This window comes from Neodiprion lecontei, chromosome 7 (genome assembly GCF_021901455.1).
Source record: "Neodiprion lecontei isolate iyNeoLeco1 chromosome 7, iyNeoLeco1.1, whole genome shotgun sequence".
Taxonomy (NCBI): Eukaryota; Metazoa; Arthropoda; class Insecta; order Hymenoptera; family Diprionidae; genus Neodiprion; species Neodiprion lecontei.
This window is the reverse complement of record NC_060266.1, coordinates 16221430-16239657: the sequence shown is the minus strand read 5'-3', so window position 1 is coordinate 16239657 and position 18228 is coordinate 16221430. Positions and strand designations below refer to the sequence as shown.

The following is an 18228-nucleotide window of genomic DNA, read 5'->3' as shown; positions in this document are numbered from 1 at the left end:
ATCTAAAATCTGAGACTAAAGTAGCAGTTTTACAACTGGCGGGCAATAAAAATCGACAGCTTTTTCATTTAAGTGTGGCAATATCACATTTTTTTGATGTAACGATACGAACAATTACGACTTACAACACTTTTTTTGTGTTAACGTTTCAGCCCGGATGGGGGCCCTCCTCAGAACAATTTATTTAGAACATCTGTAACGAACAGAAATTATAAAATAATGTACAACTAAGTTATAATAAAATTAAATATGGGGGCCCCCATTCGGGCTGAAACGTTAACACAAAAAAAGTGTTTTGATGTTCACGACCTTCATATCCAAGAATAATATTGTTCATTATACATCTATGTCGAAGAGCTAATCATGGTTGCCATGTGGTGTTCATACGCCTTGTAATCTCATGTAATTTCATGTAATCCTTGTAATCTTTGTAATCACATGTGATCTTTTGTAATTTCCAAGTATTGTAATAACTTTGTGATCAGTGTAATCTGTTTCTAATCCTTGCAATTCATGCATTCTCGGTATAATCAACTGCGTATAGTTGTAATCGTAATCGTTTTACGCCATGTTTTCGTACTGATTAATCCCTCGATTTATATGCTAACCGCATATGTAGAAACTGTAATTTATATGCAAAGAAAAAGGTTGTTGTAAGTTTCAGGAATACTCGTCTTCTTTAAAGAAATGATTGTATGGTATTATAATTCTTTTAGGATGGTGTTGGTGGTGAACGGGGTCCTACAGGAGGAGGCTCCAACGAACAGCAGGTCCTTGTACGCTGCTCATCCGATCTACAGGGAAACTGCTGCCCAGTTACAGGCTATACCGCCTAAATTGATGGGTCCCGACGGCCTGCTCTACGTTCTTCAGAGAGAAATGGCTGCCACGTTGCCGCACGACAGTAAGCCGATGTTTTTTTTTCCTTTTATCCTTTCAGTAATTAAGGAGATATTGTTGCAGAATACTTGAAAATAATCAGAAAATAATCGGATCGAGTTAGTGATAATTTTGTGAAAAACGTTGTCTATTCTTTTCAAGTTACTTTCTCACATCTGCACCAATTAACATATAAATACCACTACTTTCAAATACTTACAAGATTTGATTCTAACATAATTTTCAATGGAGCACGTAAAAAATGAAGTTCTATTTTTGTCTCTGATCTCCGAAACAGAATTTTTCTGTGCAAAAACATTTTTACACACCTAATTTAGTGCAATAAAATAACTTGACGAGAATACAATTTACGGGCAAAGCAAACGATACGTATGCACAATATTTATTTTTACTGTTTGTATATTTTTTAATGCTTGAGGATTTTCATTTCATTCCCATTTTTAAAAACTCTTTTTTCGTTTTCATATTCTTTGTGTATCGAATAAGCTTAATGGAACAAGATAAAAATGTGTAGCTCCAGCCGCTTTTTTCGTACACGTCTGCGGAGGTTGATTATGAGACAGAGATAGTCTCAACATGGTACTTATTTAAGTTGGTTTAGAAGTACAAAACAGTAGCGGCCAACATGTGGAGGCGCTATTGGCTTACTTTCGATTGAGAATCAACTTCTGCAGGTGTATATAATTAAGAGGATAGATATATTTAGTATATGAGGTATTCCACACCATTTCACCTAATCGGTGAAGGTCACCGACGCCGATCTTGGTGTCAATTTTTTTCTCAATTCGTCTATCGAAAAAAAAGAACACGTGTTCGACCATTTTTCGATTAGGCCACCTGTGTCGATTTTATGAATTTTCCGATTTTTCAACTTTTTCGAAACAGACTTTTTTCAACTGGCTCTATCTTCAAGAGCTTCCATTCTTTTCAAAAACTGATACAAGTATATAATGTGTCAATAAGTCCGAGCTTTCTGAAAAAAAAATTTGAAAATTTTTCCAACCACACAATTCTAAATTTTTTTTGAAAAAACAAAACATCAAAATTTTTTGAATTGCGACACCTTCGATTTTCCTGAAACTTTTTACTTGCATTCGACCAGTTACAATCAAGTTTTCCTCCAAAGGAAATTATGGACTTCCGATTCGTTCGGGAGTTACACCATCACAAGTGCCGAAAAATTGGAAATATTTTACGGAAATCAATCTTAACTTCGATCAGACACGTTTTCATGTTATAAAAATACATGTTTGCTGAAAAAAAAACTTTTCGGAATATCCAAAACAATATAAATAAAAACGAGATCACAATTGTCGATTCCGAATAAAACTTTGAGCGAATTTTGCCATCCGCAAGTAGAATTATTGCGTGTAAAAAGATTTTCATGCCAATGTGTTCAAAATGTCTTAAAACGTCAAAAAACACATTTTTTCTTAAATTTCCGTAAGTGTGTGTGTGTGTGTGTATGTGTTATAATTTGGTTATAATTTTTTTTCCACAAATTGGGTAGCGTACGAGGTCGATTGGTATTGAATTTGACAGGAATCCCTTAAGGTGTTTAGATTTTAAAAAAATTTGAAAAATCGAGTTAATCCCTCTAAATTACGTAAATTTAAAGCTATCGAGCTGAATTTATTTACACAAATAGATTAGAGGACAAGGATGATTGAGATTGAATTTCACAAGAAACCCTCAGAGGATTCTTGAGTAATTCATGAATCATTAAAAAACACTAAGATTGATTTCCGTTAATTTTTTTGATTTTTCGATACTTATGATGGTGTAACTCCGGAACGAATCGGAAGTTCATAATTTCCGTTGGAGGAAAACTTGATTGTAACTGGTCGAATGTAAGAAAAAGTTTCAGGAAAATCGAAGGTGTCGCAATTCAAAAAATTTTGATGTTTTGTTTTTTCGAAAAAATTTTAGAATTGTGTAGTTGGAAAAATTTTCAAATTTTTTTTTCAGAAAGGTCGGACTTATTGACACGTTTTATACTTGTATCAGTTTTTCAAAAAAATGAAAGCTCTTGAAGATAGAGCCAGTTGAAAAAAGTCTGTTTCGAAAAAGTTGAAAAATCGGAAAATTCATAAAATCGACACAGGTGGCCTAATCGAAAAACGGTCGAACACGTGTTCTTTTTTTTTGATAGACGAATTGAGAAAAAAAATTGACACCAAGATCGGCTTCGGTGACCTTCACCGATTAGGTGAAATGGTGTGGAATACCTCATATATAGGTATATGAATGATAAATGAACTATACAAATCTGCTTGAAATTTTTTTAGAGCTTCATCTTTTGTCTGTGAAATTGAAATATGTGCTATGTATACTAAAATGTTACACAAGTATATTATATCGCGTGTCTAATGGTTCGGTCGACATATGCGCCATTATACGACCTTTTACCACGCGTGAAGCAAAAAGGCGTATTTTTTCTCCTTTGTATTCACGAGAAAGACATGACGACATGTTGAAAAACGTTGAAATTGAAAAAAATAGATCAATTAATGGTAAAAGGTCGTGAATACTGTGGATTATGGTCCTTTCATCACGTAATTTATTAAAATAATCACGTTCAGTAATGGTGTAAGGTCGCATATGCCCACATACGACCTTATGCCGTCACGTTTGTTATTATTTTTTTGAGAAGATGAAGATTTTTTAAAGTTCGTCTCGAAATTGATGAATCTTTACGTTTCAAAGGTATTTAAAGCATTTACGAAGAAAAAAAAGCGGACACAATTCTATATCGTGACGTCCGATATTATTTTTTGAGAAAAAAAATGTGAAAAATTCTTCTCGAAATCAATAAGTTTTTACGTTTCGAAAGTTTTTGCGTCGTTCACGAAAAAATAAAATTGAAAATGGCGGATACGACCTAATATCATTGATGAACGTGATAAATAAAAATACGTTTTGGTGTTGCAAAAACGTATTAACCGAACATAAGACCTTATACCTTTATTTATTTTTTCAGCTAATTATAGTGTAGATATGTGTTTGGAGTGCCTTTCTAACGAATGTTGCAGAAAATAAAAAAAAAAAAAATTGTACGCCCTTTTACTACCAAATTCACCTTTTTGACGCATACGTCCTTATACCATTAGACATGCGATATATTTATGGTATTATATTGTTGTACTCGATCTGCATCGACTGTAATATCGCAAGCAAAGGTAATTTTAAGAAATATGTGGAGTTAACATCCCGTATTCAAGATTCATCAAGAATTATGATTGTGCCGACTGTTCCCCAAAGTGTTCTGGAGTTCTTAACCATTTTCGAAACTAATTCTGAGAATTTTATCTACTTCAAATTTTTGTGGGGAAAACTTTACGGAGCACCTCGTTTCTGGAAAACACCACCAGGAGGTTCTCTTGAAAGAACTTACTCGATAATTGCACTTCGTCTAGTTTATAGGCGTAGCCAACTTCGTAAAAATGTTACTATAGTTGAGTTTGGTATATGGGATCCGTTCGAACTTTTTACTCTTCGAGCGGAACTTTTTCGAGCTTTTTGTCGTTCGGCAATGGTTTCGTGTGGAACGCTAGGAGTAAATGGAGTTGACTCGAAACGCTCTATCGCATGAAGTAGAGTAACTCTAGAGCGATCAAAATGAACACAGAAAAAAGCGGGCACTACGTTTATTCAATGTATTTTTAATAGATGGGGAGGGTGTTTTGTGTCTTATGTAAGATTACCAATTGTACAAAATGTTCAACGAAGAACTACCGATTAGAACTATTGTGGTCATCTGCACTATTTGCGATGAAATGATTCCATTTATATTTGATAATGTGTTGACAATGTTATTTCTTTTCTCAATACCAAGTAAATCTTCGGCGTTATCATCCTCTTCTTTTATGTCATTTACATCTGCCGGTTGATCGTCAAAGTCCTCCGAAAAATCTTGATACAGTTTTCACAAATTTGTTAAGATTTTTAAAAACGGATCTTTTCAAAATCACTCTTAATATATACAAATAATGAACCAAAATTTCGAATAAAATGGAAAATGGTGAGAGTCAAACGTTGGTTATGTTCGCGTGGAATTCACCATATACAGGGCGAGGAAAAAGTATGGAAATTCGTAAAAATCTCGCGGGGTCCGGTGAAAAAAAAATTACCAAGGTTCAATTTTAGGTAATTTTTATCAAGGGATTTGACGTTGACCTCTTATTTAACCTTGAACCTCATCTTTCAGATCATGTTGAGATCAACTTTGATTTTTCAACTGGTTACCCCCATCTTTAGTGCCAGAATCGAAAAGAGCGGGAAATTTTACGTTTAATGTGTCTTCTACGGGTCGAATAAAGGTGAAAAGTATGCTTGGTACCAATAACGCGGATAATTTTGAGGATCCGCATACCACGCAAATGTTACTGAATTCGTGAAGACAAAACAAAGTTCGTTGAGTAAAACATGGGGAGCTGCTTCAAATTTTGGTTAACGATTTTTGAAACTATTTGCAAAACTTATGAAATACTGTAGCACCCTGAAGGAACTATCAAGCACTTCGTTCGAAACTGAATTTTTCCAAAATGAGGTGCTCCGTGAAATTGCCACGCCCCCCGCCCTCGAAAAAAAAAAAAAATTGTATTCGTTCGGATTAAGTTGTTAGATTTTTCAATTTTTAAACACGTTCGAGAACTCTAAAACTCCTTGAGAAAGAGTCCGCACACTCAGAATTCATGGTGAATCTGGAATTCGAGGTGCGAACTTACGTCTTTTTGAACCAGAGCTCTTCGATTAAATATTTTTTTTAATTAATCGCTTTACCAATCAACTGGATTGACCGGCTCTTTCAATGAATTATTTTTCCATTCAATGAATCAATCGGTAAATAAAAGAGAAACAATTAATCAAAGTCTACGAATAATCCCTTAATTGGACAGCCCCATTTTGCAGTGAAAAAGTCTCCTATGTAATCCAAATCCTTTTATTTGGGTTTCAGAAAACGTGAGTATCCTCGGATCCGATGATGTGACCTCCTGCATAATCGTCGTATTAAAACATTCTGGTAAGTCGTGCAGTTGATAGTCTGTTAATTTTCGATAATTGAGTAATGTTTTTCATACTTTCAACGTTGGGATATTGAAAACAAAATTTTGTTTGTAAATCTCAGTAATTTTCTAAAACACTTTAGACTTACAGTAGAAAAATTTTTGGAAAAAAATGGATTGAGAAAGTTGAGAAATTTTCAAATTCATGACTGAAAATGTCAATCCTGAAGTTGAATATTTTTTTGATATTCGGATATTTTTTTCAACATTATTTACCCGTGCGTAGGATATCATGGAGGACACTAGCGTTCTTGTTTGTGGAAAAAAAATTTTCATACTTATTTCCAACTTTGAAATTGTCGAATAATCATTACTATGTATCGTCGATCGATGCAGGAGAATATCATATATTTTTATTCTTCATTAAAATTAAACTTTGAGTGTAGTACTTCAAAAACTACATATAAGAAGAAAAAAAAAAATTGAATTATTCCAGAGCTGAAACAAAGATGTGAAAAAGTATGTATAAAAAAATCTAAGGTTGTCGGAATGGTCGAAAAAGTTCAAAGCTACAGTAAATATAGAGTTGATAGCCGTAAAAAAAAAAATTTGCTCTTTCTATCTGAAGCTGGATAGTGTTGAAAAATGTCTTTGTTAATTTCCTTTTTCCTTACAAACACAGAAACTACCATAAAAATAGAGTGATAATGTACTGATAATATCATTCACAGTTAATGGATCAAGGAATCAGAGTTATTTGCACAACATAAATTCGCGCTTGCACGTGCAAACGTGCTTCGGGCAAAAAACAGATCAAATACAATAAATATAACAATTTTATACTCTTGTAATTAAACGCACATATTGAGACATACGTGCTACAATTTTATATCATCGTTTACAGATTATCTTTAGCCTTTGATAAGCGGAGAGATTGGATGAGTAGAAACAGCTGGGTATGCAGAGTAGAGGACGCAACGCTTTTTGAATTATGTTATATTCGTATATTTTAAACTTTTCGAATGCACACTTACAGATACAGACAGATGAAATCTATTAACCTTGTATAAAATTTCTTGTACTTCCATATTTCAACGTTTTTTAAAGATCCTTGCTCATCTGTTTTCAAAAACAAAAACTATGCTGTGTCTCTGTAAATTCCGTTTTCTCATAAGGTTATTTATCTACGTAGGATCAGGCGCTGTGGCGTTGGCACATCTCGATGGAACTGGAACGGAGGATGCAGCTGCTGCGATGATCCAAAAAGTGACTGAATTGGCGATAGGCTTTCTGGAGGGACGCTTGGAGCTTCAGCTTGTTGGCGGATATTCAGATCCCAGGAATTGCTCCGAGGATATTTTTTATAACATTCTCTGTAAGTATTGTTTCATTCTATCCTTTATTTATCGTATCACCAAATATTGATATTTGGAAACAAGTTTAGACGTTCAAGATCAAATTTCGTGTCCAATAATAAAGCTTCATATTCAAAAGCAACTGTTACTGTTCAAAAATAATTTTTGTGTTTGAGAATAAGTTTTGATATCCAAAAATAAGACAACACTATACTGATGACAATGTAAGTTATAGTTTTGAATTTTTTCCTACACAATAGGTGCACAATAGCTGTTAAAGAGAGCAAAAATTGACAAACATATCGACGTCCATTCTCATGCAGCTTTTCTGTTGAATGAATTTTACTTCTAGAGTTGAATCTTTTCATGAAATCTTGAAAATTTGTTCTAATCATCATGTACATATTATGTATTATCAGGCGCCTTTCACAAGCAACCAGTCGAAGTTGACCTCACGCTTTGCTGCATCGGCGAAGTCAACACCACAGTTAGAGGCGGTATTCACTGGCCGGTTATTTATGGCATTGGCGTTGATGTGAAAACTGGTGAAATATTTCCTGCCAATTTTCCTGACAAGGGACCCGACCAGGCTCTCAGAAACGCGAGACAGCTTACCGGAGGACAACAGGTATCTATGCTCAACGCTGGAGCGCATAACTTAATTTGCAGGGCTGCGTAAAATACTTTCATAAGTGCATTCGAAATAGATAACGAAAAATGGTCATAAAAATATCATTTAAATAGGCGGATGGAAATGCTTGTCACAATTCTATTTAAAATATTTAAAATGAGTTATAATATGTAAAATGATATGGTACGTACTGTAATAATTATATTTTCTCGACTAATTGAGATACGCCTTTGTCATGTTTAAAATTTTATTTTGTACATGCATTATTATTCTTGACAAGCAACTGCGGTACTTCATATTATATTCTGTTGTTGATGTGTCTCCCATTGTGCACATTATCATTCCACTGTATAAAAGTAATCCTATGAATTATCCAGACTCTGGTAGACAAGTATTGTATTTCAAGAAAAGTTGTTCAATTGTAGATGGCTGCTGTTTCAAAGATTTTTGCTAGATCCAGTTAGTTGTTAAATGGTAATGGAACGTAGTTATCGAAAAAATATTGCAAGTATTGTAATCACACACTGTTTATTTGTGGCATATTATTTAAGATCCTCTCATCTCTTTGTAACGGGAGACATATTTGGTTTTCATGCATGCAATATATTCAAAATATTTATGAAATCACCGCTTCACTCAAGCACAAGAATTGATGCATTGCCAAATAGATTCTCCTTAAGTGAAAAATTAAACGAAGACCTGACAATTGCAACATTTTTTGTTTCAATAATCAGATAATTATAACATGAGAAAATTTTCTTTGAGAATGTTGGCACGGAATTTTTCCAAAAGTTTAGAATATACTTTAACAAAAACATTTGAAAAATGGATAAGTATTCGCTTTTTTCATGTAAAATAAAAAATAGAAGATGTGTGTTATTATCTATTTGAAATAGAAAAAGTGAATTAACATTTCGTATTTTAATTGCATATTTAAAACGTAATCATTTCAATTATTACCCAGCCCTGATAATTTGGCAATTTACTTACGATTAGAGCATTTCATAGTTTTCAAAAGGAAAGTTCAATTTTCAAAAGAAAAAAATGATTAAACATTAATTCAGAGTAATAGCGGGAATTAAAAAAATGATGAATACTGTATTTGCGAATCTCTGCAAAAGCTACGCAAAATTTTTTTGATATTATTTACATCTTATAATCGTGGATTATAATTTTCATCTGTGTTAATCTTTCCTTGAAATTTTGCTGTACACTGTATCCGAAGAATTAGGAATTTCAGGTATAAGATAAAGTTGCTGATGAAGTAAGGGAATATGGCCAAGTCAGAATTGTTGAGTCTTGCTTAAAAAATTTGGAATTATAAGTTTATCGCGATGACTCAACTTTTGACTTTGTTGTCTTCAATGTGGTACAACTTTCGAGTGGCGCTTAATTTTTATACTATGTATCTAGGTGTTGGACATTTACGACTGTACTCTGGGTCTCCTGAGGATTGGCCCATTCAATTACGACCCACTCAGAGGAGTTGACCTCTGGCTGGCCCAAACGGATCAATTCATCCTACAGCATTTATCTAGTACACCTGAAGTTGAGCCGCCCCATTTTGTTTCTGCGGTAAGCATTTCGAAAAGAATCATGACTAAATAAATATTGAGAATACGATTTGATGGCGGAAAAAGTGGATGAGTTTTGCTAATCTATATCTCGACAATCAGTTATGCAATTCGATTGAGGTTTTATTTCTTCAAAAGATAGTTTTGAGTTTTGAGATATTGCTGACACCGTAAAACTAGTCACCGAGCGACATAGTTCGAGTTATCATCAATAACAATGCTTCCTATGAATTCCATTTAATGGAAAAAACGAAGTTAATGAAGCTTGATTTCCATACTTCTAATTGCAACAAAAGCTAAAAACATTTAATAAGTATAATTGTAGAATATTGACCAAAAACAAAAGATATAAAGTTGAACCTAACAAATATTGTGAATACTGTGCTGAGGAAAACACAATTTTTCATTCAATATTAAATTGTGAGTATTATTAATTTAAAGAGTTTAAATGCCTCTCCACCCTGAAAACCCTTTACATCTCCCTTGTCCGACCTATTCTTTGTTATGCGTCTCAAATATGTGCCCTTCCACTAGAGGGGATATATACATCATTGAGAAAGTCCAACATCGATTCCTAAAATTTGCCTCCCGTTTAACAAACCATTCTATGAATTTATTCCATCATGATTACTCTGCGGTTTCTAGGATAATGAACATTTTTAGCCTCGACTCTTTAGGGATTATCAGAATCTCTTGTTTCTCTTTAAATTATTTAACAATTATATAAATTCTCCTGAGGTCCTTAGATTGTCCCACCTCAGTATTCCTCATGCTTCTTCTAGGAATAATGACTGCATCTTGCACTGACTGCATGACTGCCACGAATAGGTTGGAGGTAAAATCCATCTAAGTAGGGTTAGTGCTTTGGCAAACAGAAATGGTACCTAGATGGATTTTTATATATTAACCTAAACAATTTCTGATTTCCTAATTTTCATCGGTATACTTATGAAAAGGGCTTTAGCAATGAATAAATAAAACAAATAAATAAATAACTTATAAAGAATACAAAGGTAAATTATTACCAGACACTTTGCGTAGCAGAACGGAAACTTAAACTCTTGAACAATTTGAAAGAATGTAATGCAAGAAAATTAGTAAATTTCATACATATAATCTTAGCAAAGGAAGAGTCCAAGGGTTATTAATAATGACAACAAAAATTATGATATGAAAAGATTTTATAAAGACAGAAAGTAAGTAATATTAGAAAAAAATATTGATAAGAGATAGCAAGCTTATATGAATATGATTGAACAATGTAAATAATACAATATGTAAATTATATTCACGTTTTGTGCCAAGTCTTATTGTACTAATCTGTAAATGAGTAAATGATAAAATATTACTATTATCGTCATGTCTGTAGAACACAATTCAATGGAATTGAGTAATCGGTTGTTGAGTTATAAAAATCCAAAATTTGTTCAATTTTTCAGCTATACACTCGAATGTAACTCCCTAATAATCAAGAAATTTTAACCCTACAACTCATTACTGGGGTCCAAACGCACCTCACACGACCTTTGAACTACACCCAGTATCGTTACCGCTACGCGGTTTTCAGTCTTCGAATGGGTTTTTTATTAACCAAATGTGAAGAAAATAAGATTTCCCGTACACCATCCTCTTATAAAAAAAAAGAAGAAAACTACGCATGAGAAAGCCTGTTTATCAGCATAGGACTGGCTTTATGATCAAGAAAATCGTGGGGTGCGTTACGGCCTCAGTCATGTGTTTGAAGGTAGAAAAATAAAGTCATGAGTTGTTAAATGTAACTTTCCCATGCCATGAAAATACTTATTTCGTAATTATAGTCATCTTCAATGTTTGTAAATCTTTATTTTGGTTCAATGTTTAGTGCATTGTCAGAAAAAAATAATTCTTTCTTCTTCGCAGGTACGTACAACTCTAAAGTACATACAGGACAATCAGTTTCCAGCCGTAACGGTGTTCAGAGATAATAGGCCGCGTTACTACCGTCGTGATGAGGTCCACGGTGGCTGGCAACCGATGAGATATTGAAGAACTTTATCCCTCCACCGATCGATACTAATGTGTCTCATCAACGCTGTAACCAACTTTACGTCCGGTACCCGGTGCCCTGCTCTTAGAGAGTTGAACTAAGAAAAGAAGCGTTAAAAAAATATTACAGTTGGAGAATTTCATCAATCCAATAAAGAGCTGATCGATGACGTACCACCTTAACCGAAACGGTTCAGTAAACTAAGCTAAAAGCAGAGTAGAAGGAACGGGTCGATTTATTAATGTTCATCTCGTAAATATGCCTGCTACGTATGACTAGTGAACGATATAATGTTTAGGTAGATATTATGTAAGGTCATTACCGATACAGTACAAAGACCGTAAAACGTAAAACGTAAAAACAAGAAAATGCCTGAAAGACGTAGTCGACATTTCTAAGACCATCGTACGAGTGATTTTTTGGGCAATGTTTCCAGTCTTCGTGCTGAATTGGTTATTAATAAATTACCTTTAATTTCAAAACGGCGCATAAAAAATTTTTTTTTTACGTTATATTTTATATTTCAAAGTTACTGTACTATTACACATTATAATACTGTGATGTTGATCCAGAGTGTGTTATTGGTCAATACGTGATTGTTAAGAGTTTTTTATGCATATGTGTATGTACCTATGGGCGGTGAGAAAAAAAGTTTATTTCTATTGGAGGTCACGTAAGTTGTTGATTCGTGATGTATATTGTTTTTCTGTTCCTTTATTCTATTTTTTCAATTTCTTAATTAAAAATTGTTAAATAATTTAAAAATCGTAATTATAATAATGATATTGATAATACCTTGGGGCCATAACGCATTATGCCATGCCATGTAAAACTAAAAGAGACAAAAGCAAAAAAAAAAAAAAGGAACCGCTGTAAATAATTAATTAATCGATTAATATTAATATATTATCGTGCGAATAATGCTTAACTTTTTTAAATAAGTTTAACGTAAAAACCGTAATGGGAAATCATAAATTGAGAATGGTATTTCAGACAAAGCGCCCGTCCAAAATTTTTAGTTTAACATACATAAATTTCTCTCAGTCTCGAGTTTTTTTTCCAATTATTGGTTCAATAAAAATAAAAAAAAAATAAAAATATTAAATTGGAAAAGGAATATAAACACTTTCGTGTTCTGAACTTTGAAAGTTGACAGACAAATTTATAAATTAATTTCAACGTGGCAATGCTTCATTGCTTCGTGACCGATCACGATTCAGCTTTAAAGCAGATTTTTCTTGAATTACGAGAATACGAAGGTCACGATATTTAGAGTGGAATTGGCGAAAATCGACATACTTAATGAAATTGAGGAAAAGAATGATACTAATTTTAATTCAGCACAAGCGTAAAAATATAAATTTGACTGAAAATGTTCGTAGGTGGTGTTTGATGGTGGTGAGTAATCAATATAGTTCAGAACACAAATTACATTCAAAAATGAGTTTACATATAATTCCGTAATCGCAGTTTTTCAATAATTTTCCCACTTCTGAATGACTTTCTCTTTAATCTATACACAAGAAAAAAGATGCTACATGCCGAACAGATACTCTGTATTCTAAAAGTCGTGTTTGACGTGAAGAATATTATATAATAAAGATTTGCCGATTGTGACTTGAAGAGAACACATTTAATTAATATTAGACGTCATTAATCGTACGAGTAGACGACTGACAAGTGGGTGAATTTTAGTAATTTAAATCTCCACAACCAAATCTTCAATTCGATTGGGGTATACGTTTTATTCGAAAGTACACAGATCGAGCTTCAATCGCATACATTTTTTTAATTCGAATTAGGTGATAAAGATCATTATTATTAACAATAATGTCAAATATTTCGTTCGTGACATATTTTTTGGCACCCGCGCTATCTGAAAAACTGCTCAATTGACTTACTTTAAATTTGGATACTGAATTTTTTAATGATCCAGTGTTTTTGCCACGACGTGAAGTTTCTTCTACAACTACGATAAATTTTGGTAGATCATTTTCTAAAAAAGTTCCAAACTATGGACAAAAAATCGAATTTCCCTTTAGAAGGTCGCCATTTTGTTGAAAAAAATTCAGATCGTAGCAAATAGGATCAATTGTGAAAGAATATTGTTCCCCAAAATCGGTTGATCCGTTGCTGAGCTGATATCGTGAATACGGCAGAACATATCACCGTGCAAACCAGTTGTCGCTAAGAATGCTTCCTCTTAATAGTTTGCGAATGAAAAAAAATGTCAGTGAAGCTCGATCCGCATACTTTTGATTAAAACAAAGCTCAACCGAATTGAATGATTGCAGTTTGCCGAGATTTAAACCTCCAAAATTCAAAAACTATCTACGCCTAGATACCCCAAAATAAGAAGGTTATTTATCAGCTTAGGATTCCACCTGAAAATTAAACCTTTTGTTTCTCACTACGAGATATCGACGTCGCGCGCGTGGTGGAAAATAATGTTTATCGTATTTTTACATTTATCATGAAACTGGGAGGAGTTGAAATGAAGTGAGTAGCGTGGACGACTATAAGACGTAGTTTGAGAATGATGACTTATTAGAATGAGAATCGCAATACGTATCTATAGGTATACGTATGATATACGAGTTTAGTTAGTTATATCCCGATATGATAAACCATTTATCATAATAATGTGCATCTATTTAGTTTATTTCAATTATAGCTGTAGGGCCTGCAGGTTAGTAATGCTTTCAATAAACATGTCCAGACTGCAGACAATAGCATAGTGAACTCTCGGGTTTCAATCAACTATTGTTTTGGCGTGTTCTTCGGTATGTTTATTTTCTGTCTTGAACGGAACGGAGTATAATTAATTCTTGTACCACCTTCATTGATCAACATTATCCGTCAATTAACGAATTTAATGACGCTTTTTCTAAATTAACTTTGTTTCCGAGAGCTGGTGAATAAAACGTAACTGTATTTTTTGAGAAAACAGCAAAGTGTCTGACGTCTTTTTTAAACAACAGGGCTTAATAGGCAAGCTATGATTATGCACAGGAAGAAATTGTGTTTATATATTATATTGCACTGATATTAGAATGAAGACTAAAAAAAACGAGATACAGAAGTTAATCAATTAGCCGAGTTGAGTAGGCAGAATAACAAATAGCTCTATAATACACGATATATTTTTTATAAAAAGAGAAGAATAAATGGAAAAAAATTATGAAGTAGTAAACTGTTGTGCATGTGAAAATCTTTATTTGAAAGAGATAATTATTATGCGTTGATTTTTGATTACATGTCTATTCAAAATTTATTTCCTCGCGGTCTAGCTGGGAGAGCATAAATTTCCATTTCACTTGTACGTATATATAAGTATATGTAAGCGAGCGTGTACGACATTACCTATAAATAGTTTACTAACAATCGTCTGTTGCAATATATATTCTTTATGTTTTAGTTTCGTTTTTCGATCATTTATCGTTATCGTTACGCAAAAGCGATATAATTACAATAACGCCAATATTGTTATAGTTATAATTATTTTTATTATTAATATTATTCTTACTATTTGGTGATATGTGCGCATATATATGTATAGATAAAAAAGAAGTAAATCACACGCGCACGCGGAAAAAGTTGGCGTCTATTTACATCAATATTTTACATTCATTTAATGATCGAATTAATTAATGATAGTAACAAATGAAAATTAAAATAAAAAATATTTCACTGATTTTTTCATTGCTTTTGACTGATTTTCGAAACGAATGGCGTGAGAAAAATCAAGAATTGTTTCGGTGTTGTTTCTATATTTTCGACGTATTATGGTGGAAATTGATTGGCGTACATTATTTTCACAAGATTCTGTGATTTCTCATGTTTGAGGAATTTCAAAGCCTGAATTTTAGTGTGTTTTCCTAATAAATCGAACCAGTAAATTTTATTTTCAAGTTTAAACGCCTTGGCGAGAAAACAAAAATACAGATACGTAAGTATATGAGGCAGATAAAAGGAAAATATATTTATGAAATCTTTCGGGTTCTGCTTCAAGTCTTACTTCAAAATGTAATGTAAGGAAATTTCGTGGGAGACAAATTTTTATCAAACGAAGAAAGTAAATGAAGAAAAATAAAGTAAAAGGTGCGATACAACTAAATTTGATCATGAAAATATATGATTGGAATACTAATTTCGTCTATGTACGCCATGGCGCAATTTTTCGACGTAAATTATATTTTTAGTTTCTGTGGATTACGCAGACATCTATAACAGATACTACTTTTGACAAGCAATTAAATACAAAAAAAAGTTTCGATCAATCTATTCAAGGTATTCATTTTTCTTCCGGAGACATGTTACGGAAAAATCAGTTTCGGAGAAATTGTACGATCTACGGTAAAGACAAATTGGCAAATTGGCAAATGGTAAAATTTTTATTACGAATCGCATGAAAATTTGAAATCATGAAATATTTGAAGAAGAATTCCATTAATGCTTGAGAATTAAATTAATGTTGAAGATGACATTGAAATACACCATAGAATTTACACTTTCTTTAGAAAACTGTAACGAAATCAAAATAACTTCTGACCAGATTTTTTCAATTCTTACGTCTACGACCTACAGTGCGAATAGAATAATTCATATTTGCTCAAAAGCGTGATATTTTGTTTTGTTTCTTATTCTCAATTCAACTAACTCTACTTATTTAAATTTCCTTTCTAGCCTTCGAGCGATTATGCGTTTTGAATTCGAATTGAACACGATATAAATGTAAGACGGTTTCAGATACGGGCATTTTCTTCTCTTTTTGTGTACATGAAAAAGATCTAAACTTTAGATTTTGGCTAATTAAGAATCGCCTAGAATATATAAAAAAAATATATGTAATATATAAAAAAAAATATACTCAATTTAATTTTTTTGCACAATTTTCCAAAATAATTTTGATACAAAAATATGTTCAATACTTTTGTAGATCTTGAAAGGTCTGTTTTAGCAAAGATCTGGAAAAATACTTTATTTTACTAATATCTGGTTTCTGGCTGCTCCAACGTAAATGAAAGCTATCATCATTGAATATAATTCAACTGTATAGTATTGTATACATACAGGGCTGTACTCACGATTGTTTTCAAAGATTCTGCGAAGAAACTGGCATAAGTACGTTCTGTAACATAGAACTTAACTGAAAAAAGTCACATGCTGTAAGGCACCTCTTTTTGTGAAACTTGAGCTAAAAATACTAGATTCTAGATTTTTTTGCATGGCAAAAGATACTGTTCGGACCTCGTTCCAGCAAAAAATATTGTCATAATTTGAAACAGTCTGTTGATCGAATTTTAACGAGGAGATAGTGGAGGAGTCAAAGGGCAGATGGAAAGTCGAATTAAGATTTCGGTTGACTATTCAATATTCTTATAATTGGCAACAATTTTAAAAACTTATTGGGGCTGACGTCTATCAAAAAATACTAATGGAAAAAAAAACTAATAATAAATAATTAGTTTCAATTAATGTATTCGATCTCCGTAATTCTTCATCGTACTTTCGATCGGAACGATTAATCAAACGCTCGGTTCATCTTACATACATAACCTATATCCGTAATACCTATTCTCGCTCTGACTACTTCTTCTTGGTCCGTTCTGTCTTAATTTTTCTTTTTTATCCATGAACTATACTTACGTACCTACTCGATCCTAGCTCTCGTTAATCTCGTTCTAACACATACATACATACATGTATACCAGCGTGGTCCTTAAAACGGTCATTTTTGAATTTCGATCGGCTCACTCCCGAAATCGGATCCAAATAATTAAAAGATAATTCCCTATTTTGTGCAGATTTTTATTTCAACTCTAACCTGTGCCCGCAAGGGGGTGGATTTCCTCATTTCACCCTTTCAGGGGTATATTGTAATCTGCTGAACGGATTTTGATAAAATTTGGTATACGGGGATTCCTTGGGTCGCTGACTACGCATCTGAACTCAAAATTGTAAAATTAAAGATGGTGGATTCAATATGTTGGAACAAACTTCAAAAAGTTATTCGAATTTGGTCAAACTCAGTAGTCAAGGGTTTTTGAGGGCGCTGATTACGAATTTGAACTCAAAATTACAAAAATAAAAATGGCGGATCCAATATGTTGGACCAAAATCTCAAAAGTCGCTCGATGTTGCCATATTGGATCCACCATTTTGAATTTTCTAATTTTAAGTTCAGATTCGTAATTAATTACTTCGGAAGCCGCAGAGCACCGAGTTTTATCGAAATCGAATGACATTTTGGATTTTGGTCCACCATATGTGATCCGACATTATGAATTTTTTAATTTTAAGTTCAGATTCCACATCAGCGGCCCAAGGAACCGCCGTATATCAAATTTCATCGAAATACGTTTGGTAGATTTATTGTGCCCTTGAAAAGGTTAAAGGGGGAAATCCACCTTCTTACGGACACGGGTTAGAGTTGAGATAGAAATCTGAGAAAATTAGGGAATTGTCTTTTAATTTTTTGGAACCGATTTTGAAGGGGGAGGTGAGCCGATCAAAATTCACACCGACTTCCTTAAGGACCATCCTAATAAATACACACATAGTATACTTAATTTTACGGTACAGCATTCGGATTACTCGCTTCTAGGTGCAGACGTAATTAAGTCTAATAAACATCAAGGTTATGTCCTCGGTCAGTCTTACGCCTGAAAGATGTTTGCCCTCCATACACGGAAGAGAAAGTGGTTCGAGGTAACAAAAAGGTGATTGAAAATCT

General features: G+C 33.2%; 1 protein-coding gene across 2 annotated transcripts in view; it reads left to right on the top strand.

Moving 5' to 3' along the window:
• LOC107218359 (protein N-terminal asparagine amidohydrolase) overlaps positions 1-15189 on the top strand; it is a 65375-nt gene extending 50186 nt beyond the window's left edge. For both annotated transcript variants that reach the window (XM_015656203.2, XM_015656204.2), the window contains 6 exons: positions 717-904; positions 5858-5923; positions 7099-7281; positions 7681-7889; positions 9306-9467; positions 11366-15189. In XM_015656203.2, coding sequence (XP_015511689.1) covers positions 718-904; positions 5858-5923; positions 7099-7281; positions 7681-7889; positions 9306-9467; positions 11366-11491 — 933 coding nt within the window. In that variant the 5' untranslated portion in view covers position 717 and the 3' untranslated portion in view covers positions 11492-15189. The remainder of the gene's footprint in view (positions 1-716; positions 905-5857; positions 5924-7098; positions 7282-7680; positions 7890-9305; positions 9468-11365) is intronic.
• Positions 15190-18228: the final 3039 nt, after the last annotated feature.